Raw genomic sequence first — 25,722 nt, 5'->3', positions numbered from 1 at the left:
TCCTACAGTTAGCACCATTTTTATATCTGAACACTCGAAGAGAGCAATCATACATTCTTTTAAAAGGGAAGTTGTACGGGATATGGGCACAATTATGCCTGGGTGCAGGACGGGACGGATTCCTTTTTCAGTACTTTACATCATGCTATAAACACTGCTGTGACATTTTCTGATCTATTACTGCTGTAATTTTTCTTCGCATTACAATTAAAAACACACAGCAGTCTAGCAAGATTAAGTCATTTAATCTACTACTTATTTATCCACAAAATAAAAATAGAAGGGAAGGTTAAAAATGGGATTTCTCTTTATCAGGTCCAAAAATTTCAGAAGAGACAATGCATTTGCTTTGTAAATTCCTTCCTTTAAGTAGTTACCAATTATCAGCCCAGCCCCCATATCGGTAAGAGGGTAACAAAGGAGCGCACAGGCAACCTACTATGGCATTTATTATTTACAGACCTTGAGATACAGAAACAAGGCAGCCCTTTAGTTACTGTTCATAAAAAAACTATGAAGCACTGGCATTTTCTTAATATGAAGACACAACCAGACAACTATCAGCAAACCGTCCAGTCATACAACGCATTCAAACATCTCTCATCCCAAGCACAGTAAACTTCATGTTTCATAGTAGGCAGGAGGAAGAGAGAAAAGCTCTAGAAAGTGAACGGGTTAGATATACAATAAGATTTCTAACCATATCCCAGGCATGTACAGTACTTGTCAAAATTCACGGCCATTAACAGGATGCTATCTAAACCCAGTTGGCAATAAGTCTTCCAATCCTTTCGCTTGTGTTACAAAATAACAAAGGCCAGTTACCGGAAGGAAACAAATCCTTCCTCGTTTCATTGCAACTTCACCACACTCCTCCAATTTCAGAAAATGCAGCTTATGGTCTCCAGGAGCAAGGTATCTTTCCAAGCAGATTAAGTTCCATCTTTGCATCAGGTCCATAAATTCATATTTTTCATCAAAGTGCAGTCAAACCAAAATTGCATCGACAGTACATCATACCAGCGGAGTCCAGCCAGGTATCTGAGATAGGGTCGTATTTCTGTACGGTGTTCAGATAGGACGACCCTGAATGACCTCCAACTACATAAAGGTAGTTATCAATTACAGCTGCACCAACTCCTATGGGAAAAAACAAAACAAACAAAAGATACAAAATCATCAAGTATGCAAATAAATAGTACTTTTGTTCCTAACTGAAATCATAGAGTAAGTGGGAAGGGACTTCTGGAGGCCATCTGGCTCCTCAGCTCAAAGCAGGGCCAACTCCGATCACGTTGCTCGGGGCCCTGTCCAGTCAAACTCTGACCATCTCTAAGGACAGCGATCCCACAGCTGCTCTGGGCCTCCATCCAGTATTTGACCACTGTCATGGCAGAATAATTTCTTAATACCTAATCAGAATTTCCCTTCTTCCAGCTTGCTCTCCCTGCCTCTTGCCCTTCCACCGGGCGCCCCGAGAAAAGCCTGGCTCCGTCCTGCCCACGCTCCGCTCAGGAAGCTGCAGGCAGCAGCCCCACTGTCCCCCACCGCCTCTTCTTAAGGCTGAACAAAGAAGTTCTCCCAGCCTCGCCTTCTTTAGGCTGTCTTTACAGAAAGCGCACGTAAATGAAAAGTCCTTCTCTCTTCAGATCTTATTCTCCTTTTCGACTGTTCTTGCACCCTCCCCTATGGCAAAATAACGTCCTTCTGTCCTAAGACTCCTTGTCAGGCAGAAAGGAGGAAAGATGTGTTACTGAGTCTCAACATAAAATAAAGTACAATAAAACAGTAGCTAGAGGATTGCTCAACTTCACTCAAAATTAGTAAAAACAAAATAGAAAATATAGTAAAAGCATTATTTTATATTATGCACAGCTCAGTATCAATAAAAAATAAACCAGACTTTAATTTAAAAAAAAATAGAGAAATATACACTTGAGTAATTAATACATTCTTTCATCGACCTGATTAAGTGACCTGCAGCTCAATTCATGGATGAAAAACACTCTACAGACAAGTCACCATAACCTTAATTTATCGCAACTTGTATCAGGTCAAATGGTAGCTTATTTTGGTAAGGATATCCGAGTTAACTGCTCCGAGTTTCGTCTGTCCCTACCTGTTCTGGGTTCCTTCATGGGTCTGCATACAGTCCACTGATTTTGATGAGGATCGTATCTCTCAATGCTTGATAAGTGTGACACACCATTGTGTCCACCTACTACAAAAATGAAGCCCAGCATGACACCAACACCAAAGTTTATTCGTTTATCAGCCATTGAAGCTACCGTCTCCCATGAGTTTTTACTCGGATCATAGCGCTCCATGCTGCAAATACAAACAGACAACTTGTAAGGCCTGGATTTCAATGACATTTGAGTATTACCCCACAAGAGAGCCGTCTGGTTCTGCCAGCCAATATTAATTCACAAAGGAATAACGCAACACAAAGAAAAAGCGCTTGAGCCACTGGAAAAGTCTGCAGCGAGATTGCTTTGTACTACATACAAAGCATACAAAACACTAAAGCTGGCAATGCCAACTCAGAAGCATCCATCGCCTCCCAGGACCCCTCAGCAACATGAAGCCGGTGCAGCTAAAGGTTCTCAACAGCGTTGCCAAAAAAAAGTTTTTATGTATTTTGTTCTGACACAGCAACTACAGGTCAGCCTCCTCTCTCAGGCTACTACCAGGTATGCCTCAGGTAACGTTTTGAGATAAAGTACTGCTACTATTTATAAAAAACAACCCATGAAGAACTGAACATAACACAGAGGTGAAGTGAATGTATTTGGGTAACACATCAAACTGAAAGCGTCCCTGTGGCTCTCCCCAAAACAACACACTGCGAGGAAAAAAAATTTGGAGAGCACGTCCCTCAGGAAAAGCTGTACAGAGGCTGCTGATCAAAACACTAAGGACAAAAGAGTTCTTCAGGATAAAATGGAAATGAATTAACAGCAGCCATGCTTGCTGCCGCCGGAGCTGGCCTGGTGACGCACGGCACGCGGCCAGCCCCGCCACAAGCGCGGGTCGGCAGCGCGAGGTGGGGGACAGGAGGAGAAAGGAAATCAGAAGCGCTCAACAGTAGGAGCAAAGATGCAGTCAGGTTTCTGCTACTCCTGGAGCGTGTCCGAATCTCATGAGTGTATGGCATGTTACTTGTGTCCTTGATAATGAATAAAATCAAAATTATTCCATAAAAAAGGAAAATGTTGCAATACCATCAATTCTAGTAACACTATCGGAGTTCCTGGCAATTCCTTTTTGACTGAGGAAAAGATGAACGTGACACAAGGAGTAAGGCTGCTGTCAAATTTTAACGTTAAGACTTTTTCCTTTAGAGGTACCAGTTTGTTAAAGACACTTCCTATTGTCCCAGTGGTAAGTACTGTATTTCCTGAAAGAAGGTAACCGAGTTGGCCCTTCAAAGAGCTGCGTACACATTGAGCACTCATCTGCTGGGCACCACTTCTGTCACGAGCAAGGGCTTGACCGTCTTCCCTTTCTAAGGTCCGACTGTGCAATAAGGTGACAGCGGAGCACGTGTCATGGAGGTGCTGCGCGAGCTCTTGGTACCCTGCCCTTCTCCGCTACTGACCCTGCTTCCTCTAACCTGCTACTAAAGTGGATATTTCTGTATGATACAAGGACTCCAGGGAGCTAAGAGAGGAAAACAGTGCAGTTTAACTATTCCAGGCTAACTTCCCATGTGAAGAAATCTTAAGTCAAAGGAAAACATTTCAGAGCTGGTTTGCCTGTCTACTAAGTACTTTCAGTTGCTACTGCAGTTTGCAATCTAAAGTAAAAGAAATTAAAATAAAAAAGTGATACCAAGTTCTATAAAATCCTGTCACAACCATACCAAACAGCTTAAGTTATTAGTATTATATATTTCAGTAATTAAAAAAAATGCTTCTCGTTTTCCATTTGAAAACTTGCTCAGCGCTATGCAGATATGCCTTCGTGTTTATCATCTTCCCTTAAGGATTAAAAAAAAATGTGTGTGTGTGTATATATATATATATATACACACACACACACACACACACACATCTAGCTCAGCGCTAAGTCCGTATAAAGATTTCCCAGTTGAATTATCAGACCAATGCTGCAGAACAAGGAATAATGAGGCCCGCTGTGGACTACCACTAATTGAGCTTGGAATATTTTTTAAGTTGCTGCTGAGCAAAAGCTTAACAATGAGCTCTGCTGATTTCTAGCTTATGATATCAAGCTACCCATATGGAAAGCACATACCTGTTCATATGGGCAGGACCATAACCACCAATGGCATATATCATTCCATCCAAGACAGCTGCAGCAAAACAACTTCTTGTTTTGTTCATTGGGGCCACTAGCTGCCATTCCTTAACTTTAGGAATGTATTTCTCCACAGTTCGTAGATAAGACTGCCCGTCATAGCCACCCAAGGCGTAGAGCTCTCCTGCCAGAACCACCACTCCCAGAGTACTCCGGCTCTCAAACATCCTTTTGAGAGATGCCCACGTGTTCGTATCGGGGTCCCAGCACTCCACTGAATTCTCATGCTTTCGGTAACTGATGCCTTGACACACGTGGGTTGCAATCCCTCCTACAACATAGATTTTCTGGTCTAGGACGCATATTCCGAATTCATAGCGGGGAATGCTAAGAGGTGCCAGGCCTATCCAGGAGTCATTCTGGGGAAAATACATCTCAACGCTGAAAAAGAAAAATAAAAATTATATGGGCAAACCTAGGTTTCTGAAGCTTTGCAAAGCGTAACTGAACAACAAAGGAACACGAATTTTAACGGCGTATTTTGTATTTCCCATCCAACGTTTGCTGTTCCTTCCAACGGCCTGAACGTAAGCTCAATCAAATGCCGTTTACTGGTCTAAAGGGCAGCAAAGAAGAGGGCCTCACAGCGTAAAGCTCTGTGCAGCAACACAGCAAGTAGTCACAGCACTAAGTCCAAGACCTGAAAAGATTAATTTTAAAAGTACAAGACAGGCAGACTGGAAGATGACATGACAATATCATGGACAATGCGAGGGAAGACAGGACACTGCTGATGCCACAGTAGTTTCTGGAAGTAGGTTGTTATCAGGGAAAGCTAAAAAATCAAAAACAAAGGGGTAAGAGGGGTAAACTGAAAACAAGCAAACAAACATACAACTGTGGAACAGCCACAGAGAGGGGAGAGAGAGAGAGAAAAGGAGATTGAGAGAGGGAGAAGCCCATGTCTATATATACACGTGCAAACACGCATTTAGAAAGTACAATTTGTAGTTTTGTAATTACATATTTTACTTATACCATATAATTTAAAGAAATGTCACAAAGCAGAACATTTTCAGTTTGAAACACTTGTTTTCCAAAAACTAAGTTTATGTGTATTCTCTTTAAATCATACCCAGTTTTAAAATATCATGAATCTAGGCTATAGTGTATAATCTAGTTAACCTACCTAAACAATTCAGTTAATACTCTAGTTAATTTAAATTAATGTCTAATACTCAAGGAAATATATCTGTGCAAAAAAAGTACAAGAAAATAAAGCCACTGAAGAGGTGAGAGCCACCAGAAACTGCTGAAATACCAGACCGGCTCTTGACAGCAGTAGCCCAGTTAGAAAAGAACAGGACTAAATGTATTGTAAGCAATTCTGTTACTATGTGGCAGTGGTTCACAGCAAGTGAACATCAGCCTTGCTGTAAATACAAATGAAAATTAAAGTCAGAATAGTGGAATTAAGGTTTCCTACTTGCCACTTAAAAGTGCCACTCACAGTTAAAACTGAGGAAACTGGGGACCTGAACTATTCTAATTATTTTTACTGATCTGTGACATTTCTGTATGTTTAATCTTATTTAAACGACAGTTTAAGAGAGACTAATATGAATAATAAGGAAAAGAAAATTTGGTATGCATTAGCAAATAGTTAATAGTAGTAAAGAACATTTTTGTTTAAAAAATACATTGGAATATAATATTGTTACAATCATTGGACAATCTATAAAAGAAATAGAGCTAAAGAATGCTTATCAGAGGACTACTTTACTCAAACAGAAATGGATGTTATTACGCTCACAATATCCCTTTTGTTTTTTAAAATCTATAAACCCAGCAATTCCCAGTCCCAACGTCTAGTTCACTGTTGATCGCTACTGATCTGGAAAGCTAACTTTCAATAAATTTGACAACGTGTGGGGAATTTTCTTAAACACAGGGAAATATATATATATATATATATATATGTATTTCCCCCCTGATTTTTAAATGTATGTGTGTATGTATGTATGTATACGTATACACACACAAACACGCACGCATGAAATTGCGTCACAGAAAAACATACCTCAGAGCAGAACGTTATCCAAGAGTTTAGCTCAAGAGCCAGTCCCGGCAGTCTACCCTAGCACAGTAAACCTTTACTCTGCGTTGATAAGGGCCCACTCAATGTCCAAGTATTGTATGTGTATGTGTAAGTACGCATATATATATGCATACCCACACAAAGTTAAACTATCATTTCTGGAAATGTTAATATAGTGTTATAACTAAACTTGACAATATTATTGAAGTTGTTTTTCTCTGTATTTCACTTTTTACCCAGATGAATCTCTCTGACATAACAGTCTACTCCATTAACTGGAAGGGATGTGCATTGTGAACACAGGGCAGAGAAGAAAGGTACACACTTACCTGTTTCTGCCAGCATGGATATGGATATTTGCTCAGTAGCAAGGATTAAATTCAGGGTTACATGACAGTCAAGAATTTAACGTTATTGAGAATTACCTCTTACCTTTTCTGTGATTAAGTTTATTTTAATTCCAAGCGCTTCTGAGTTATGAGAAAGTGTGCTTTTCACTCTCCTCCGCGTTTTTCCACACAAACAACGTTAAGGAAAATTTTATGTTCTGATACTCTACAATACTAGATGAGTGAAAATAATGTAAATTGGAAAAACTCAAAGGATACAAAAGCAATACACAAACTGAAAATAGGCACATTTATTATCAAAATTCTCAACCAACAGAACGAACATGGTAAGGCTTTATAACTCTTCACAGTTACTTACCTTTCCAAGCAAGCAAACAGTCCAGCTTTTCCTCCTACAGCACAAAGAACTTTAGGAGCACAGCGAGGTCGTGTCATCAGCACGGTCTGGTGGGAAAGTCTGTGTTCAGGCATAAAGTGGTATTTTAGGGCCTCGTTTAGTAGATGTTTGCAAGTATGGTCATCACGAATGAGATGGTTTGCTTCATATAACCTTGTAAGAAACTTAACGCTCAGCAGCGGCAATCGAACGCAATGTAGCAGCTGCGCCAAGTACTTCTGTCGCTCTTGCACGTCATATTTGATCCAAGACTCTAGCGCATAAAAAACCGTCTCTTCCGTCACAACATTCAAGCAGTCATTGGAAACAATTTCATCCAATTCAGAATGTGTAAGCTCAAAGAATTCTTCAGTCTGACAAACATCTTCAAAGTTTTGACAAATGTACTTGTTAGCAGCCAAGTAGAGGTCATGGCAGCCATAGGTCTCTGCGAAGCGAGAAATCCCAATGCAATTGCCAGGATCGAGCTGGCTTTCAAGAAATGTGCAACACTCCTTCACCACAAGTTTGATTTGGAGAAGATTTGCAGCTGGAAGAAGAGACTCTACAGTGTCTTGTGAGATAAACACAGTCCCAGTGTAGGCATACTCTACTATGGCCTGCAGGGCTGCCTCGTCAATGCACTGGAACTCTACCTCCGAATTCTCCTTCTCGGAAAGGTTCCCAGTGAACATGGCTTTGAAATACGGACTGATGCTGGCAAGCACCACTTTGTGGGCATGAATCTTGACATCGCCAACTCTCAGGATAATGTCACAGAGCTCGTGATGTTGGCGAAGGAGGTTCAAGCCTTGCAAAAGCTGTTCAGAATGCAAGTGGGTTAAGTTGGCAAGCATGTAGGTTGGAGACGACTGGTCCATCTGTGACAAACAGAATTTTTAACGCATTACTCAGGGTTTCATTTTCAACGGCTTCATTACTCACATCACTTAGACATGCTACATATAACATTTAAAAAATATTTCTCCATTTAGGCTTTTACCTTAATTAGTATATTACTTTCCAATTTACTTTTTAAATCCTTATGCTCTATGCTTTTTCATGCAAGTTAAATTCAGGACCAGCCAATGTTTACTAATTACATATCCTATATTAAGCTTTTTATATATAAAAAAGTTTTTTTTTTTGTTCTGGAATAAGATGTGTGATGTTATCTGGAGCCTAGAATACCTGATAGGAGTCTGCATCAGATATTTAAGAGAACTGCACAGTGACTGGAATAAAAATAAAGAACGAATATAACTGGTTTATCTGAGACAAAATTTTACAAGTTTTTAAAATTAAGCTAATTTGCACTACTAATCACTGATATCAGCTTGATGTGCAAACGGCCACATTCGAAGAAACCTGCTCAAATGCCATTTGAACGCTTTGAGCTCTATGTCAATGATCTGCCCTTATAATTCTAAATTAATACTAGGCAAAGAGGAAATCATTACATCTGTGCCCGTTCAGGAAACGGATGCCTTGAACTCTTCAAAAAGAAATTCTCTGATGAGACACAACATTTCCTCCTTTTTTCATAGGCATATTTTGATCAATTACCTAACAACAACGCAGTGCTTTAAAAGAAAAGGGAAAGTTCTCGAACTTTACCAAAGTTACAACATGGGGAAAAACATTTTATTGCTATATCCCAAAATATTTTAAGTATTTTTATTGAAAAAAAATTCAACTTATAAAAGGCGCAAGAACAATATTTTCATGACTTGAGAAGTCTGGTTCTGTATTTATTTTAATGGACGGAAAAAGTCTTTTTCTTGGGTATAATTCCATATTGGTGTTAGTTCAAACCAATACAGAGTACCAATCATACCCTCTACTTCTCTGTACACAGCACCAAAGTCACTAGGAACCAGGACTGCCATAACTTCAGCGATATTCAACTTGGTGTTACGGTGGCATAGCTAGCTGCTGCTGGACCTCGCCTCCGAGCGCCACGACCCTTGGGGAGAGCGGGCCCAGCACTGCAGGCAGCGCCCCATCACTCGGGGCGAAGGGGGGGGGGGGCGTGAGGGGAAGTTCCCTGTTTCACACCCCGAGGTAATGTGTACGATAGACATACCCCAGCCCCTCAAAAGGATTAGATGGGTGGAGCACGGGGAGCTGAGCCTGCCTCCACAATCAGGAACAGGGGATGGGATGGGATGGGAGCAGGGAGAGCTGCTTTCCTGGGTTAGCACAGGATCACCCTGACAGATGGATCGAGCATCCTGGATCACCACTTTGATGCCTGCTCCAGGCCCCACGGCATCGGCAGCGACCCACAGCCTCACAACGCCGTTAGTAAGAGCAGAGAGAGCGACCCTCATCCTGCCCACATCTCTAAACGCTTTTTCCAAAAAGCGTTAGTTTGTGTTGTGACACTCAATGGCACTATGAGACCTGCTCTAATTTCAGCATCATTAAGATTCAAATAGTGCTGCCCACCACTAAGAGCTGCAGAATCAGTTCTTTGCTTTATTCAGACAGAATTATTATCCTGGTGAGAGGGTGGAGTGTATGAATGCGTCAGGATCCCATAAAGAAACATAACTATTGTTCTACAGAGAACACTGCAACCATCCAATTTCTGAGCTGAAAAGCCGATTTAATTTTAATTTGCTAAATGACTACATAAACTTCAAATCTCACTTTTTTTTATCTTATACTTGAGAAGTTCATTTTTACAGTTCCTTAACTGACATCTAATTTGCATTGGGCCTACTTACAAAGTGCTTAATCTGAAGGAATAAAATTAGCCGCCAACATCTAAATACAGAACATAATAGCACTGACAAAGAAGTGAAGACTTACAGCTAGAGGAGGAAGACCTCTTCTCCAGAGATAGAAAGCCCTCTCCTAGCACAACCCTAGACTAGGAAAAAAACATTATCTAAAAGAAAATCTTTAGGGGGGAATCTGCAAAGAGCATTTTCCATAGAACATCACTTTTGTGGCACTAATTGCACTTAAGAAGCTGTTCAGCAGCTAAAACTTTTCCTTTCGTGTTTAAACTCAGCTCATGATTTTATTACGTGTATATACTGAAACCACAGAACACAAGGTAACAACAACATGCGCAAAGAAAAAGGAATGGTTAAAGTTCAGATACAAATCCTACAAGCGTGCCTATAAGTAACTATATTTCAGTTACTCCACAGAAATAAATCCTTTTGTACTGACACAGATAGAGATGCCTATTGTATCTCATAAGCCTGCTGCATGGCAATGCTCCCCGGCACCGCATACTAGCATGTACTTATTGTATAGGTGAGCAAGAAATCAGAAGCTGGTACACCAACCAGCCCTGAAAAACGTACTCCCAGTCCAAGAACCTCTACTGACAATGCAGACTGACTGTTTGCTGCTCAGTGGAGCAACAGCCAAGCTTATCTCAAATAACAGTGAAAGGAAATGAAAATATTACCCTATATATCTATATATATATATATACACACACACCTTAATTTGCTTATTGAAGAGCTACTTTTCTGCAAACGCTGGTACGCACCGATGCCCAGTAAGCGATGCAGAACGCATTTTCTTTACGTGGGGGCCGCAGGAAAAGCTCTAGGCGTTGTCCTGCGTGAAGGCAGCGCTGAAGCGCTCGCCAGCTCCCCACTGAGCTCGGAAAGGGCAGGAGCCGGTAACCGACCCCTCCAGCTGTGCCGCCCGCCGGGGGCGAGCGCCCGCCAGAAGTACACGGACACCTGAAGCGTCTCAGTAACTCGGCTGCTGAGCCTCCAACGCAGCAGGAAAAGCACTTCTCAGTCCGGAAAAGTGCAAACAAACAAACCGAAGAGAAACCGCGCAGGTCACAAACCGCGGTGTGCGGAAACTACGCGCTCCGCACAGGCGCCTGCGGCTCCGGCGTGCGGCCCCGCACCGGGCAAGGCCCGGGGCACCGGCGGGACGAGCACCGGGCTTACAACGGCACAGGGCGCCTCCCCCGCCACCCCGCCGCGGGGCCGGCACCGGGGCCGCCCTCGACCTCCGCTCCGCTCCGCTCCGCGGCTCCCGGGGCTCACCTGGGCGGCGGGGGCGGCCAGGCCGCGGCGAGGCCCAGCCGGCGCCAGCCGCAGCCTCCCTCCCTGCGCTCGCTCGCTCCCTCACACGGCGACGCCCCGCCCCCGCCCGCGTCACTTCCGGGCGCCGCCGCCCCGCACCCGTCTCGCTTACCCAGAACCCCCCGCGCGCGGGCGGTGCCACCCCGCGGCGGGGTGGGGGGGGGAGGAGGTGGGCAGGCAGACAGGCAGGCAGGCTCCCGGCACCGCCCTTCCCCCCCCCCCGCGGCGGCGGCCCGTTGGTGCGCGCCGCGCAGGCGCCCCGCGCGCGCGGGGGCCGGTCCCTGGCGACGGCGATGTTGCGGCGCGCGCGGCGTCGCCGCCGCAGCGGGGGGCGGCACCGTCCTCTGCCGCCGCTCCGCGGCCCCCCGCGCCATGCAGGAGGACGACGACGGCGAGGCGGCGGCGGCCGCTGAGCGCGGGGGACAGCGGCGGCCGCTGCCTCACCGGGGCGGCGGCGGTGGTGAGGCGGCGCGGGGGCCGCGCGGGCAGGCCCTGCGCGGGCGGCGCCGCGGGCCCGGCCGCCCCCGGCCCGCCGCCGCCGCCCCCCGCGGCCCCGCCGAGCGGCAGCAGGACGATGAGGAGAAGGAGACGGCGGCGGCGGCAGAGGAGGAGGAGGAGGAGGCCGAGGCCCTCGGCTCCCGGCAGCGGCTTGGCGAGCTGCGCCGCCGCCGCCCGCCGAGCCCCGCCGGGCCGGAGCCGGGGCCGGGGCCGGGGCCGGGGCTGGTGCCGCCGGAGCTGCGCGCCCGCCTGCTGGACCAGGAGGACTACCGCGGCCGCGCGCAGGCCGTGCAGGAGCTGAAGGCGGCGCTCGGCGGCGCCAGCCCGGCCGCCCTGGCCGCCGCGCCGGCCTCCGGCCTCCTGGGGCTCGTCAGCTTCCTCTACACCCTCCTGGACGACTCCAACTTCAAGGTGGTGCTGGGGGCCCTGGAGGTGACCCACCTGCTGGCCCTGCGCCTGGGCCCGCGGGTCGAGGCCTTCCTGGCACCTCTGGTGTCGGCCGCCGCCAAGGTGCTGGGGGACAGCAAGCTGGCTCTCCGGCAGGAGTACGGCCGCCTCCTCCGGCGCCTGATGGAGGCGGCGGGCCCCCAGCCCGTGCTGAACCTGCTGCTGCAGCAGCAGCACCTCCGGCACAAGAACTCCAGGGTCCGCGAGGAGGTGGTGAACATCTGCATGGTGGCCCTGCTCACCTACCCCAGCCAGGACTTGGACTTGTCCAAGCTGGCTTTCGACCTGGCCCCGGCGCTGGTAGACAGCAAGCGCCGGGTGCGACATGCTGCCCTGGAGGCTTTTGCCCTGTTGGCGTCTTCCATGGGCCCGGGCAACACCGGCCTTCTCTTCAAGGCGGTAGATGCTGTGGAGCTGCAGGACGACGGGGACGGGGTGATGCACGCCGTGCAGGCCAGGCTGGCCAGGAAGACCCTGCCGAAGCTGACGGACCAGGGCTTTGTGGAGTATGCGGTGCCCTTGCCTTCCTCTGGTCACAGCAGCGGGCCGTGCTTGCCCCGCGGAGCAGACACCGACTGGCTCTTGGCCGGCAGCAGGACTCAGAGCGCACGCAGTCACTGCGAGTATCACGCACGGGATGCTGTGCAGAGCTCCGGCTCTCACAGCGCCTGTGCCGCTCCAGGCGCGTGTCCAAGAAGAGTTTTAAGCGCGGGTAAAGGAAAAAACAAACTGCCTTGGGAGAATGAGAGCCCTGGAGACAGGGAAAGCGGTTCAGGAAACAAGGTGCCGCTCGCAAAGGGCGCGGAGCAGGTACGTGCTTCTGGGTCGCGGGGCTGTGTCATTCCGTGGGACGTTCCGGGGGAAGGTATAGAGGTCGTCGTCTGAGGTCTAATGAAAGGCAGGTGTTTTGAGGTGTGCCTAATACTGCTAACATACATCGGGCAAGGATCTCTGCAAATACATCCATCTGGGGAATCTAATTGAAGAACTCCTTATGACAGATGTAACAGTAGGAGGAAACCAGAAAACTTGTCACTTACAAAAACAATATTATTCTTGAAATTGGGTGGACTCCATGAGGCACTACTAATCCTAGCCACCTTTTTCTGACAGTGGCTAGCAGAAACCTCGGGAATGAATGCAAGAATGGGGAAACTCTTTCAGAGCTTATGTTTATGTATTTGTGTTTTAGAGTACCTGATGGGCAGCAAATAGCTGAGCAAAAATTTTGACTTTCCTAGATACAGATGCTGTTTTGAGGAAAAATGACAAATTGGTTCGTTTCAGACATTGAGCACAGAGCTCTGGAGTGTGACCAAAGCTAGCGCTTTTTGGCAGTACTGACCTGTAATAAAATCCGTGAATTAACAAATGTGTATGTGGCTCTTGTTCCTCACTCTGATTGGACAAGGAAGAACGTAGAAACAGGCTGAGATAGCAATTCTGATTGACCCAAGTCTAGATTTTACCACTTACTGACCATATCAGCATCCATAACCAGAAGAGACTTTGAAAAAATTATTCAGGTCTCCTTTTCCTTGGCAGTGGCTCTGTTCCATGACATCTCCTCTGGATATGCATGCATTTAAGGCCTTCTGGGATGTGTGCATGTTTTTTTTTTTTAACTGGACGGGTTGTTTAATTTAGCATAACTTGTTCTCTAGTAAGTGAATTTAAGCAAGTGGCTCTTGTTAGAAAGTTAGCATCTGCATAGATTAGACTTCCTCACCGCAATTATGTGCGTATTCAGAATGTAGTTCTCAGTCACTTAGTACCTTGCTCCTGAGTTGGCTGGGTTCATCAAGAGTGCTGTGCCTTCTTATTTGGTGAGGACTAGGTTTTAATGAAGTCCCAAAGTAAGGGAATGTTAATTAACAGTACTGCACTGTAAAGGTCTTGAAGGAGTTCACGTTCACGCTTGTACCTACGTATGCCTCATGTCCTTAGTTGGTGTGTACAGTATCTTTATTCAGGCTCCTGAAGATCTTTATCCTTTTGAGTTGGGAATTGGACAGCTAAGTAACTTTTTTTGCCTACTGAACGGATAGGGTCTGGACAGCAAGTGTGCAGGGAACATCTCTAGAGTAAGAAGGGTTTTCTTTCTGAAACAGCTTTTCATTATTAACTATTCTCCATGTAAATTGAACTGAGTTCTATACTGCGTGGTTTGTGGGGTTTGGGTTGTTTTGTTTTCTGGAGAGGTGCAAACCACAAGCCAGCCAGCACACACAACAAAACCCTCTTAGTTCCTACTTGGAATGGGGGAAGGTTGGTTAAGAGAGGATCCCCTCTTGACCTCACAGCTGCTGAGGAAATGGTTCTAATTTTTTTCTTTGTTAACTTTTTTGCACACACAGTTGTATTTATTCCTGTAACCTGGGAGGCGTGCTCGAAATCTCCTCTAGTGGAGGGAGGGAGAGAAAGCAATTGGTTTATAGTTTCTGTTTTGCTGCATATGAGCATTTAGAGTGCTGTGAACTTAAATTTGACCTGGAGAAGTAGCTTCATATTCATGGCTTCAATTCAGTCATCATGAGATTTTCTGTTTAGTAAGTAACATCTTTGATGCTGATATGATAAAAGCTTTTTGGTTTATGTGTGTAGTGTAAACTTCATGGATCTAAACCCCATATCATAAAATTGGGATGCAAACCAACATAACTACCAGTGCTAAGAGTGTGTGTGTGTGGGGAGGGGTGCTGTTTGTCTTTAGTACTCCTGTCAAAGGTGCGCAGGTCATGAGCATACTGCAGGAAGCTCCCTTACAGGAGAGCTAGTTACCTGTTTTACGTAAAACCTGATGGGAAAAAATGGAAAGACCTTCAGATTGCCTCCTTTCCTCTCCCAGCTCCTTGGCTTCTCTCTTCTCATCTGTCTCAAAAGCTGTCTGTGTGGCAGTAAATCTTTGTGGGATGATAGCTTTTCTTCTTTTGTCCTTGGAATACTTTTCCAGTTGTATAACATCATGCAAATACTTAAATTAACAGTTTCCTTTTGTGATGGTATTTTTTCTTACATGCTTGTATATTAATGCTGAATGTTTCACTTTATTCCTATTTATGAATAGATGTATAACTTCTGTTTGTGCCATCTACTTCTGCAGAATTAGAACAGAATGAATTTCAGCCTTTATTCAGGAAATATTATTTTGAACATAACGTACATTGATATTCAAACATAGTTTACCTCCCTGAATTTATTTTCTTCTCGTGCTATTCAGGGATTCAAGCTGTAAAAGTCTGACTTGTAACCAGTCTGTACCCAGTCTGACTGTAACCAGTCTGACTTGGCTTGCACGCCAGTGGTTGGCAGTGCAAAGGCTTTTATGGAGAGAAAATACTATTTATCATATACCATATTTATTCCTTTTTGATGAGAACTTTTTTTTTTGTGTCTAATGACTGGTTTTCTAAGGCATCCTAGGCCTCCTGGAAATGCTGTCCGTTGCTCTCTTCCCTCTACTTTCTGACTTTGTTCTGTTTGCCTCTCACTTCCATTTTATGTTGTTTTCTTGCATATTTAAGTTGGTAGAAAGCAGATCGATAACTCTGAGGTGTCAGATTTTGCAGACATCATCAGTTGCACTCTACCAAAGCAAAAAATGTTAGTGCTCCTTTTGCACGCTTACTTGAAAGACAGCTGAATAACCAGAAACCTCCTGTTAACCGGAACTCATTTTGTATTGAAGTGTAACTTCTCTCCACATACCTTTGTGCTTACTTGCAGGTAAGTACGGACAAGAATAACGTTTGGCATCCTGTTTTACAGCGTTTGGAAGTTGCCAGTTTTGACTTAGAGATAAATGAACACAGTACCAAAATTGTGCCTGTATTACCAATCTGCTTCAGTGATATGGTTCATCTGATGTAAAAAAGGTCAAAAGCCTTACTCCCGTAGTTATGGAAAGTGACCTGACATCTGATGCCATTCAGCAACGAATGTTTTGCTTTCAATGGGTTTGAAGAATTCAGTCCATATGGAAAAGCAAACTATTTCTTTATCAGTGGACAGTTCAGAGAAGCATGCTCCTGGCAGACATAAGATTTTAGAACTATCCTTCAAAAAACTGGCTTGTGGGAGCTGTCATTTGAAAAATCATTGTGGATTAACAACTGCCTGCCTGCCAAGCTCTTTTCAAGGCATACTGAATCACACGTAAACGGAACCTGGCTCAAGGAGTAGCTTTGTTTCTGTGTTCAGTCTCATACCTATTTAGTCTGCATAGACTTCTGTAATAACCATGCATCTCTCCAGTAGCAGTTGTCTAACTGGTGCTGACTACGCTTATCTGCCGCTCAGGAGTTGTGATGGCACTCAGTCTTTCACTTGCCAACAATTCCTTCGTACCTCGATATCCGTAAAGCCAAGGTTTGCCTGTAACAGTGCTCCTGTGAAAGACAAAAGCATAGTTTAATGTAGCTACCACATCTTTGCACTCTGTGTGAGGTAAAGGAGCAGCCTTGTTTAAAAAAGAAATATGTCAGGAAGACTTCCTGTTGGAAAGGAAGCCCAACGCTGCTGCTCCTCGTTGCGTGCATAAGGGGAAAATGGAGTGGGGATTCATTTTGGCTACCTACGCGATAACTGCTTAAGCAGTCTCGTTGTCGACGGAGAACTGGTCAGGGCAATCGGTCGAGTCTGGAGCGCTATTCTTCTGACTGAGTGCCTAATTCAGGGTAAGATGAATCGCTCTCAAGACTTAATTGAGTCATATTGGCTATATCCCCATTTACTATAATGGAAGTTTAAGCAACAAGATCAGTTTAAGTACTGAAGCATTTATTACTCTAGGCTGACAACTTTTGTTACCCGGTCTTCGCATGCTAAACATTTGTCTTATCCTGCTATTACATCTGTCTGAATAGACTGTAAAGCCCTGTAGGGCAGGGGGCCGTCTCTTTATCTGGCTCTCTGATTTTTAGTATGATATTTGCTGATTTCTTAATGGTGCTTATTTCATTACATCAGTACAAAGAAATCGCTCCTCTCCTGCAGAGTGTATCTGTGATGCAAGCAGGTGAACCGTGTTTTCACTCAAGATGCTGTGCTTGCTTGTGTCTGGCCTAAACTTCGACAGTGTTCCCTACATTTGAAGACGTTTCTTGTTAAATGAAAGAGATTGCTGTATGCTGTATAAATGAAGCTATTTACCTTGGGGCCTTAGGCAATCAAAGGGCAGGGGGGGAAGGCTGCCCCCAGCATGTGTTTATAACTGCCTGCTTTCAGTAAGGTATGTCATGCAGAAAGTTTGGGTAGCTGACTTGTTCGTGTACATGTAAAAAATTAATTATTAATTCAGACATTCCTTTGAGATGAATTGGTTTAAAAATTAACTTTTGGAGTCATTTTGTGGCTGAAAGAATGCATGAAACTAGCTTAATGTTTAAAGACATTTTTTACTAGGATTTTTAGGGGTGTGTTATACAGTGATTGTCCAAGGCCGTGTCTAGACTTCGCTGATCTGATAAGATGTGAGGTTAAACACACCTAAGTTAATGTGTACTACAAATGTAATGTAGATAAAGCACATTGCCTTTAAGGGTTTGTCTAAAAGCAGCTTCTGTCAGTGATGTTACGTTGGCTCGTTGAAGAAACTTTCCTCTGTCACCTCTGAAGTGCTTGGAAACTGATTTTTATGTCATACCCATCTGTAAGCTTACAGGCATCAACTATGCTGACTGGCTTCAAAAGGAGAAGCATTGCACCAGCCTGACTACGCTGATACCCATAACCAAGAGTGCCTATTCTGTACAGTGCGTTTTCCAGCAAAGTCGAGGTGTGGCTGTAGTGATACAGCGGCTGCCACTTTCAGCAGTAGAGATACCACCAGCTAACGATGGTTACGTTTACACTAGAGATGCAAGCGCAGAGTTTCTCCTTGTTTGTTAGTTCTGCGTGAGTTATGCTAAATCACTTATTAGTGAGAGGGTCCAGTTGCAAACACTTGAACCGTGACCACCTCAGATTCCCGGGGATGCCTTTGTTCTGAGCTTGGAATTGCGTACTGCTCGCAGGTGTAACGCAGAAGAAAATGCAAGTCAGCCAGCTAGTGCCACCAGAGGCCCAGAGAAGTCATGAGTGTGGCAGAACAGATGCACTCGTCCCCCGCGATGCCGCTGCCTCGGGGGCAGAGCTAACGGTGGCGTGGAGTTTGGCTGCCAGTGGGGCCAGCATCAGTGGTGCACCTCAGAAACGTTGTGCCATGGGATGCCCTTCCCAAATGAGTGCTCGCGGGTCAGGGAGCAAACAACTGATAGAGGTCATTACATAAACCGTGTATACCAGTGTTTATTTAGTGTGAGGGTCTTTTTGACAACTAGTGTTCTTTGGTTAAATTAGATAATTTCACACTTCAGAGCTTCACCTACAGGACTTAAGGGTGTAGGTGTTCATAGCACCTCAGCTTTCCTTTTTTCTTTCTGAAAGCAAAATTTGAGTTCATCAAATTCAGCATAATTCGCTGTGCTTGTACAGGTTTCATTCCTGACTGCTGTGACATCTGACAAAGCTGCAGGACAAACTCTGCCTTTTAACTCTAGCTTCTTCGAAAGCCGAATTCTAACAGGCCTGGCTTCCTGGCCCTTACACTGGGGAAAGCTAGTTGCTATCACCACTCGCTTTGCATCAGTAGGCTGCAGCTTTTCTGGTTCCTAGCTGAACTAAGGCTATTGTTTCAATTTGTACACTTGCAGGCGTTAAAACTTTCTGGAGCATATACTTACAGGAACCTTGGAACGGCATCTGTGGACCGCTGGTTGCTAGACAGATGAAACACTTGGCAAAAAGGGATTTAAAAAAGTGCATAACCCCATGGATTTTTTCCTTTGTAGTTCAGTAAGGTCCAGTTCTTTTCTCATCCCGAGCTGGCAGAGCCAAGCTTGTCATAATCAGTTTGCTCTCTGTAAATTAAATGTGTAAAGTTGTCTGAATTTGGTGAAGTTGGTATTTTCTTCCCAGAGCCACTGAGGCATTAGGCCTGCTCTGCTTCCTTGGTTGAAGCCTTGGAAAGTGTCAACAATTCCAGTCTGCATGGAACCAGATCCTGTCCCGAAATAAATATTTATATTGTTTTCTTTGGGACTTGATATGCTCTTACTAGCTTTTAGGTGCTCATTTTGAGTAATTGAAAGTAACCTGCTGTAACTAAACATGTCACAGCCTCACATAGTTTCCCAGCTTGTCACGCCATTGTGGAGAGGTCACACAAAGGAGGTCGGGAACATCACAATATCTGTCTTTGTTAGCAGTCCCCACCCGCCGCGTTCCCTTGTTATAATCTCTTACAATCCCAATTTAGGTGAACTGTCAGACTGAAAACACAGTCTGTGGTTTGGGGTACAGAAGCACTTTGAAAGAAATCGGAGCGCTGCTTGTTCTGGAAATATTACTTGCTCCACCAAACTCCTGGAAACACGAAGAAACTAAGCAGTTGCTGCTAAATAAGCTAGTGCTGCGCCGGGAGTTGCTGGCCATCTCGGCAGGGAAGCGCTGCTGTGCCCGCACCGCGAACGGAGCGCGCTGCGGAGAGCACGTAACGCGGTACGCGTTCTCGCCGTGCGCAGATGGCCTCACGCGGTTTCCCCTGCAACCGCTGCCGCGGATCGCTGCGCCCGCTGTCGAAAGCTGTGCCGTCAGGTGGGGGAAGCCGCAGCATTTGAACGTTTCACTGCAGTTTTTAGCAGTGTCGTAGGTTGGGTGTTACAAGGCGTGCATGAACTACACAGACCTTCACGTAACTTCATTATTTGCTGATACGTGTGGAGTTCCTTTACCTGCCGATCTGAGAGCTAACTGGAGCACTTCGTAGCTGGGTTTTATCAAGACCATAACGAGTGTTCAGACTGATCTATGAAATTAGTTTTACGAAACAAAGAGTCTTGTTTTCTGCAGTGGATAGCAAGGATTAAAGGACAGTGGAGGTTGACCTGTGTATTTGATAAAACTTACCCTTTCGTTGTGCGTGGAGGTGGAGGCCTCTGGGAGGTGAGCCGTGAGTATTCTGGGGAAATAGCATTGCATGTTTGTGCTGTGCCTGATCTCTTCCCTGGGCGTAAGTTGTTGCTCGCTGTTGGAGAAAGGACGTTTGGTTAGCTGGACCTTCCGTCTCACCCAGCGCAGCTGCTCGGTGACGTGAGACTGTAGGAAGGGAGCGTTGTTCAGTGAGCGGTCCGGTGCAAGGGCTGCGATCGGGTAACCAAGTTCGTATTTCTTTCGGTTCCCAGCGCTACTGGTACTAGTGGAAATTAAGTGAAATCGAAACCTTTGAGAATTCTGTTTGCCAGGATCTGTCATCCATTTCATGGAAAAATCTGGCAGCTTTAGGTTTGCGCTTCTTATGTGCCACCACCCTGCGTGCCTGTGGTTAGCAAACTTAGAGCCTCTGTGATTATAATTTGCATGCAAGAAAGCAGGCAGTTTTTATTCCTATAGCTGGAATCTGAGCAACCGAGCAAAGTTGTACAATCATGTCCGTGTTGTATAACTTGTTCTTTCTGCATCCATTGTTTTGTCTGTATGGGAAAATAAGGGTTAAGCACTTTTCACTTACTGTGCATTAAGGAATGCATTTCTTTACAGACTGAAATACATGCCGATTGAAAGTGATGGGCTCGAACAGCCTGATCACAGAACCAGGAATCCTGAGTTCTCATCTCCTCTTTTATCCCGATTTATAATAACCCAAAACAAATCGCATACCTGCTGTGCCTTCTTTACTAATGTCCCTTAGAGTACCCTGAAGATAAAAAGAGAGCATATCGTTACTACTGTTGTGCTTTAAATCCTTGTTCTTAATGTATGTTCAGCAATCAGAACCTTCTCTCTGTTTCTTACTCTTTATTAGCGTCAGGATTTCCTGCTCTGACCCTACGGGGGCATTTCTTATCCGCTGGATCCCCCCTGCGGTCTTTCACCAGCAGTGGGACCCAGAGAGACCCGCTGGGTGTCTAGGCTGCTTAAGTTTTCCCTCCTTGTCATAAGCTTGTCCACAGCAGTTGTCCACCAATAGTTTAAGTGAGACTCTAACCTTCTCTGACACCCACTGAGAAAGCCCAGCCCTGCAGTAGCACTTTCCTCCTGGGATGAAGATACTATTTTTTTTAGTTTAAGCTTCTGAGTTTTTCAGTGGGATTCCCTTAAATCCTTCAGATTAGAGATTGGGAATTGTTATATAAATGACCCTGTAATCGTATTTGATGGATTTAGAGCACGTGACAATATGTTGGAACGTACCTTTTTGTAAGTAAAGACAAAATTTTTGCTGGTTAACCACAAAAAAAAAGCTGCCAAGAACGACAAAACCGGGCCAGTTCAAGAGACTGTGCGTCCCTGCAGACGCGTACCCTGGCGGTCAGTACGGAGATGCTGTCTCTGGGTGAACCGGGTGGGTTCTTAGAGCGCTAAACGAAAACAGTCATATTACTGCTTTGCTTCTTCATTTATTGCTGACAGGTACCATGAATTTTTTCATTTTCAAGGGAGGGGGCATTATTAGAGCAAAATTAAAAATATGTAACTTAAATTTTGATCTTAGAACTTCATTCTTTCAAGCAGCCTTTCATTGGTAGGGTATGGAGCTTAATTTCTTTTGGCTTGTGTTTATATCTTGTTAACGTGTATTGCGGATCAACTTTAACTGGAAAGGCTCTGAAGCTTTTGTGGAAGCTTTTAAAGGTTTTTGTGTGTGTTCCATAACGACAATAAAAGGATGCTCTTTTTAAGATATTTTGTGACCAAGTAAATATTATAATGATTTTAAAACAATCAAAGTATATTCACAGCCATGCTCCTTATCTCACGACTCTGCCGTTTCAAGTTTTAAGTTCTGGGCAGGTCTTATTTTGTGCTGCTTTGGTGAAAGCCTATTTGTTTCACAGCAGTAAATCAGAGAATTTAGCTGCTCTTTATTCGGCTGTATCATACCACTTTCAAGACGTTACAGTCTGTTAGATTACCGTGAGATGTATACTTGCGCACTCGACGTTTAGCAAGCCTTAGAACTGGCCGTAGCCTCACGGTTTTGCACGGCGTCTTTAGTCCCCGCCGTAGCGTGGCTATTCAGCGCCCGTGCGAGGTGTGCCGCAGGGCCCCTTCTCCAGGTACGAGTTTCAGAGGTGGTATTTGGTCGCAGATCTCATTTGAGCTTATCTGCTCAAACTGGCCTGCCTTTTGAGATTTTGTGGGACGCTACAGCTGAGCTGGACTGTGAGCCAGGCGGTAAATTGAGGAGAAACTGAATTACGGACTAATCAAAATTGTGGCTTGATTTTGCAGGAATTTGTGTTGAGTTCCCAACTTGAGAACCCATCCTGGGGGTGAACTGAGATCTTCAGTGACATTAACTTTTCTTTTTTTTTTTTTTTTAAAATAACTGGAAATGCTGTGTATGTTTTAGGCCAGAAATCCTTCATTCACAAAATTGGTATATCAAGTAAAGAAATTTTTTTAGCCTTAATGTAGTGCAGTTCTTTCAAGTATTGAACAAATGTTTCCAGTTCTGTTCGGACTTGTATTTTGACCTCTGTGTGGAGCCGCCTCTATGAAAGAGGAGAACAGAGTTGATTAATATAGCCTTGAACTGACTTAAATTGCTGATTTTACTATTTAAATTGGAAAGCAAAAAGCCTTTATTTGAAGCGTGGTCTTTATTTTGCTAGGTATTTATATTTTTCAGAATTCTCCTTTAACTGTAATGGGTTCTCGTTACAGGATATGATCTTACCAAATACAGCTTTTAGACTGAATCTGCAGTACGCTTTTTCACAACTTAAGGAGGTGTTGGCTATTTAAACGTAGCTAATGTACTTATTCAATATATTATTTTTTAATTTTTAAATACGATGAATGGTACAAGTCAGCTAATTTTTTCTTTTTGGAATGTGAGTAGTTGTAAGATATATTTGAGTGGGAACTGGAATCCAGCTAAAATGCTTTTTAACACTTAAACTACTAAAAGTATTGGATAGCTGGGAAAAGAAAATAGTTATCAACATATTTTACATTTAAAAATCAAATGCACTTTATTAACAAAGGAAATCTTAGTAATTTGTGTTGATGTACCATCGGGCTCAGTGCTAAATTATGAGGTCTTAAAAAATGCTTCCTTTTTTTGTGAGAGACCTGAGTTTTTGAACTGTTCTCTTGGTCGCGCTGCAACAACTTGGGCTTGGTTTTAGGACAGTGAAAGGCTTCATACCTTGTTTTTACCCATCTTATAATAAAATGCTAGGTGAAACAGTTTAATGTTGGAAAATAGAATTAGAAACCTATTTTTAAAAACTTTAAGTAGTGTTCTGAGTTTAGGTATTTATTTCTCACTCTTTTATTTCATTGTTATTGAGTAAGTACTTGTAGATTAAATTTTGGTTATATGTTTATTCTTTTTGTAAATCCTGCCCAGCACATTTGGGGGAACAGATCTTGATCCTTCCACCTGATTTTCTGGTTGTAATATTAATTCTGATGCACTGCAATATATATAAGAATTTGTATAAGCCAGAAGGACTTGTTTCATCTCTGCTGCTCTTGCCACTGAGTCATTTTGTCTCATTCAAATTTGGTCTTAAACTGCAGATTACTGGAAGATGAGGGCTTTGGAGAGAGCGGGGCTGCACCACGCAGCTGTCTCCTGCCGTGCAGCTCGTTTTGAGAGCTGCAAGCCTTGATCTGTCTGGATGGTTTCTGCAGGGCCTCGCTGCGCCGCCCGTTCTGCCGCTGCCCCTGTTCTGCTGGCGGCATCTCTGCTGCTTCCTGCCCCTGCGTTCGGGACGGGTAGAGCTGGGCTTTCCGCAGGAGGAGCCGGGTTTGTTTCCGCGGTGGCTCACGTACACGCTCGCTCTGTTGCTTTTCGTTTTCTAAGTGACGGGAAAGAAAATCCTTCTTTTCCCGTCAGTCTTGTCTTCTCGACCTCCAGACAGTGACTTGTGTAATTTTGGTGTAAACGGAGACGGTTGTGGGCAGTGGTGGGGTCTGGATGACACCGTCGCTCGGGGCGTTCGGGTGTTTGTAAAGAAAAGGGTTGAACGTTGTGTTCACACACATACATGTTTCTTTATTTTCCTTTTTCTTACAGTTCTCTCCACCCAATGGTTTCCTTCATTCTCCAAAGTTAAGGCCCTCTCAAGGAATGCCAGTCAGTGATGAGTTATTTTTTAGTAGGAAAAGACCGTCAAGGAATTTATTTCAGAGTAGTATAGATTTTAACTCTGATCATTCTTCTCTTTGTGCTGGTAAGTATTAACATACCTAAGTGTGTGATTAAATAGGCAGTACCGTTTATGAAATAGATTTAGAAGAACTCGAACATAAATTTGTGGCTTATTGGGCATGGTTCGTCATTTGTTGAGTATTTGTTTTCATATTTATTTTAATTTACTACAAAGCATTGAGTGATAGGAGCCACAGGACTATGTCTCCAGCTGAAGCGAACTGGAATAGTTGGCTCATGCTTTTGGAGAAGCGTACACCATCTGAAAACTTCAGCCATGCTTTAGCGGTCCTGCTTTATGCGCACAGCTATTCATTAGTTTACACAGACCTAAGAGAGCTCGTAAATCAGTGTCTTTGCAGACCGTGCTGTGTTTTCACAGCATTTAATGTAATTTGGCCATTCAAGGTATGACCAAAAGGAAATGATGCGGTTGTATAAACGGCTGTATTGAACAAGAGGACTCAGGGAGTCCCTGAAACGTGGAGCTTTCTGCTGCTTTTGCAAAACTAGCAAGAAGAAATAGATCAGCAGTGACATAATTCAGCCAAAAATTATTTTACACTGCAAAACTCGATTTGAATTACAGATAAAGCAGTAAATTAAAAAGAGAGAATGTTACTGACTTTTCGGCGGGAGCGCTTTGTTGGCTAGAGTAGCCGAGGTCGTCATACGGCACGTGCTGGCGGGAATCAATTGGTAATGGCTGCAGGATATGAAATACCAAACTGTAAATTAGGCAACAGGCAGGGAAGGTCGCAGTTATGTGTTGTAGGCTCTTCAGGAGAGCAGATAGGTGCGTACCTATTCTAGGTTTGTATATTTTCTCTTTTGTGCTGTTAGGGTAGAAAGCTGTGAGGAAGCTCTCCGACGAGTGAGCTTTGAAGGCTGTTTTACAGGATACAAAGTTTGGGGTTTTTTAACACCAGTTTCATAAGAAAGTGTAGGGTTTAGTGCTATACTTAATTTACGCTACCAACGTAAACTCAATGGTACGTATTGTAATAGCAAAAAGGCACGTGAAGAAACCGGGCAAGACCAGGCTTGACCTGCTCTCTGCGCTGGGCAGCACGGCGCGTACGCCGCTCTGTTTGGGGAGCGCCAAGTTTAGCCCCGCTTGTGCTAGCACTGACATCCTTCTAAAGAAACTTGCTGCCTTTTGGGGTTTTGTCTTCCCTTCCTTGTCGTATATTGAAAGAAGTAGTTGTTCTGGTTTTTCGTTTCGGCCCCCTGCCGTTGCGGGAGCTGGAAGGAAGGCCTGGGCGAGCGCTGTGCTGGCTCGCTTGGCAACTCCTCGATGGAGCGTTAACAGCTTTCAAACTGGTTAATTTCTACATGGCAGGTTAGAAAAAAAGTCTTAATTCACTGTTAAGTACTGTTGTGTCTTTTGAGTTAAATAATGTGTTAAGTATTTA

At 44.5% G+C, this 25,722-nt stretch overlaps 2 protein-coding genes across 3 annotated transcripts in view; one reads left to right on the top strand and one right to left on the bottom strand.

Annotated features, from left to right (window-relative positions):
• Positions 1 to 287: 287 nt before the first annotated feature.
• KLHL28 (kelch like family member 28) lies at positions 288 to 11,244 on the bottom strand. Of its 2 annotated transcripts, none has more exons than XM_068947630.1 (5): positions 11,119 to 11,244; positions 7,070 to 7,968; positions 4,261 to 4,704; positions 2,120 to 2,328; positions 288 to 1,140 (listed from the first exon to the last, which is right to left on the bottom strand). In XM_068947630.1, exons 2-5 carry the CDS (start codon positions 7,966 to 7,968, stop codon positions 977 to 979), a joined length of 1,716 nt encoding a protein of 571 aa, XP_068803731.1. In that variant the 5' UTR covers positions 11,119 to 11,244; the 3' UTR covers positions 288 to 976. The 2 variants fall into 2 exon arrangements, with proteins under 2 accessions (XP_068803731.1, XP_009674952.1); XM_009676657.2 differs by lacking the exon at positions 11,119 to 11,244 and adding an exon at positions 10,553 to 10,675.
• Positions 11,245 to 11,529: 285 nt separating this feature from the next.
• The window catches only part of TOGARAM1 (TOG array regulator of axonemal microtubules 1), a 43,659-nt gene continuing 29,466 nt past the window's right edge, over positions 11,530 to 25,722 (top strand). Inside the window, exons 1-2 of the mRNA XM_068947651.1 lie at positions 11,530 to 12,912; positions 24,173 to 24,329. Coding sequence (XP_068803752.1) covers positions 11,530 to 12,912; positions 24,173 to 24,329 — 1,540 coding nt within the window. The remainder of the gene's footprint in view (positions 12,913 to 24,172; positions 24,330 to 25,722) is intronic.

The sequence above is a fragment of the Struthio camelus genome, chromosome 5, assembly GCF_040807025.1.
Source record: "Struthio camelus isolate bStrCam1 chromosome 5, bStrCam1.hap1, whole genome shotgun sequence".
Classification (NCBI taxonomy): domain Eukaryota; kingdom Metazoa; phylum Chordata; class Aves; order Struthioniformes; family Struthionidae; genus Struthio; species Struthio camelus.
This window is presented reverse-complemented; position numbering and strand designations above follow the sequence as displayed.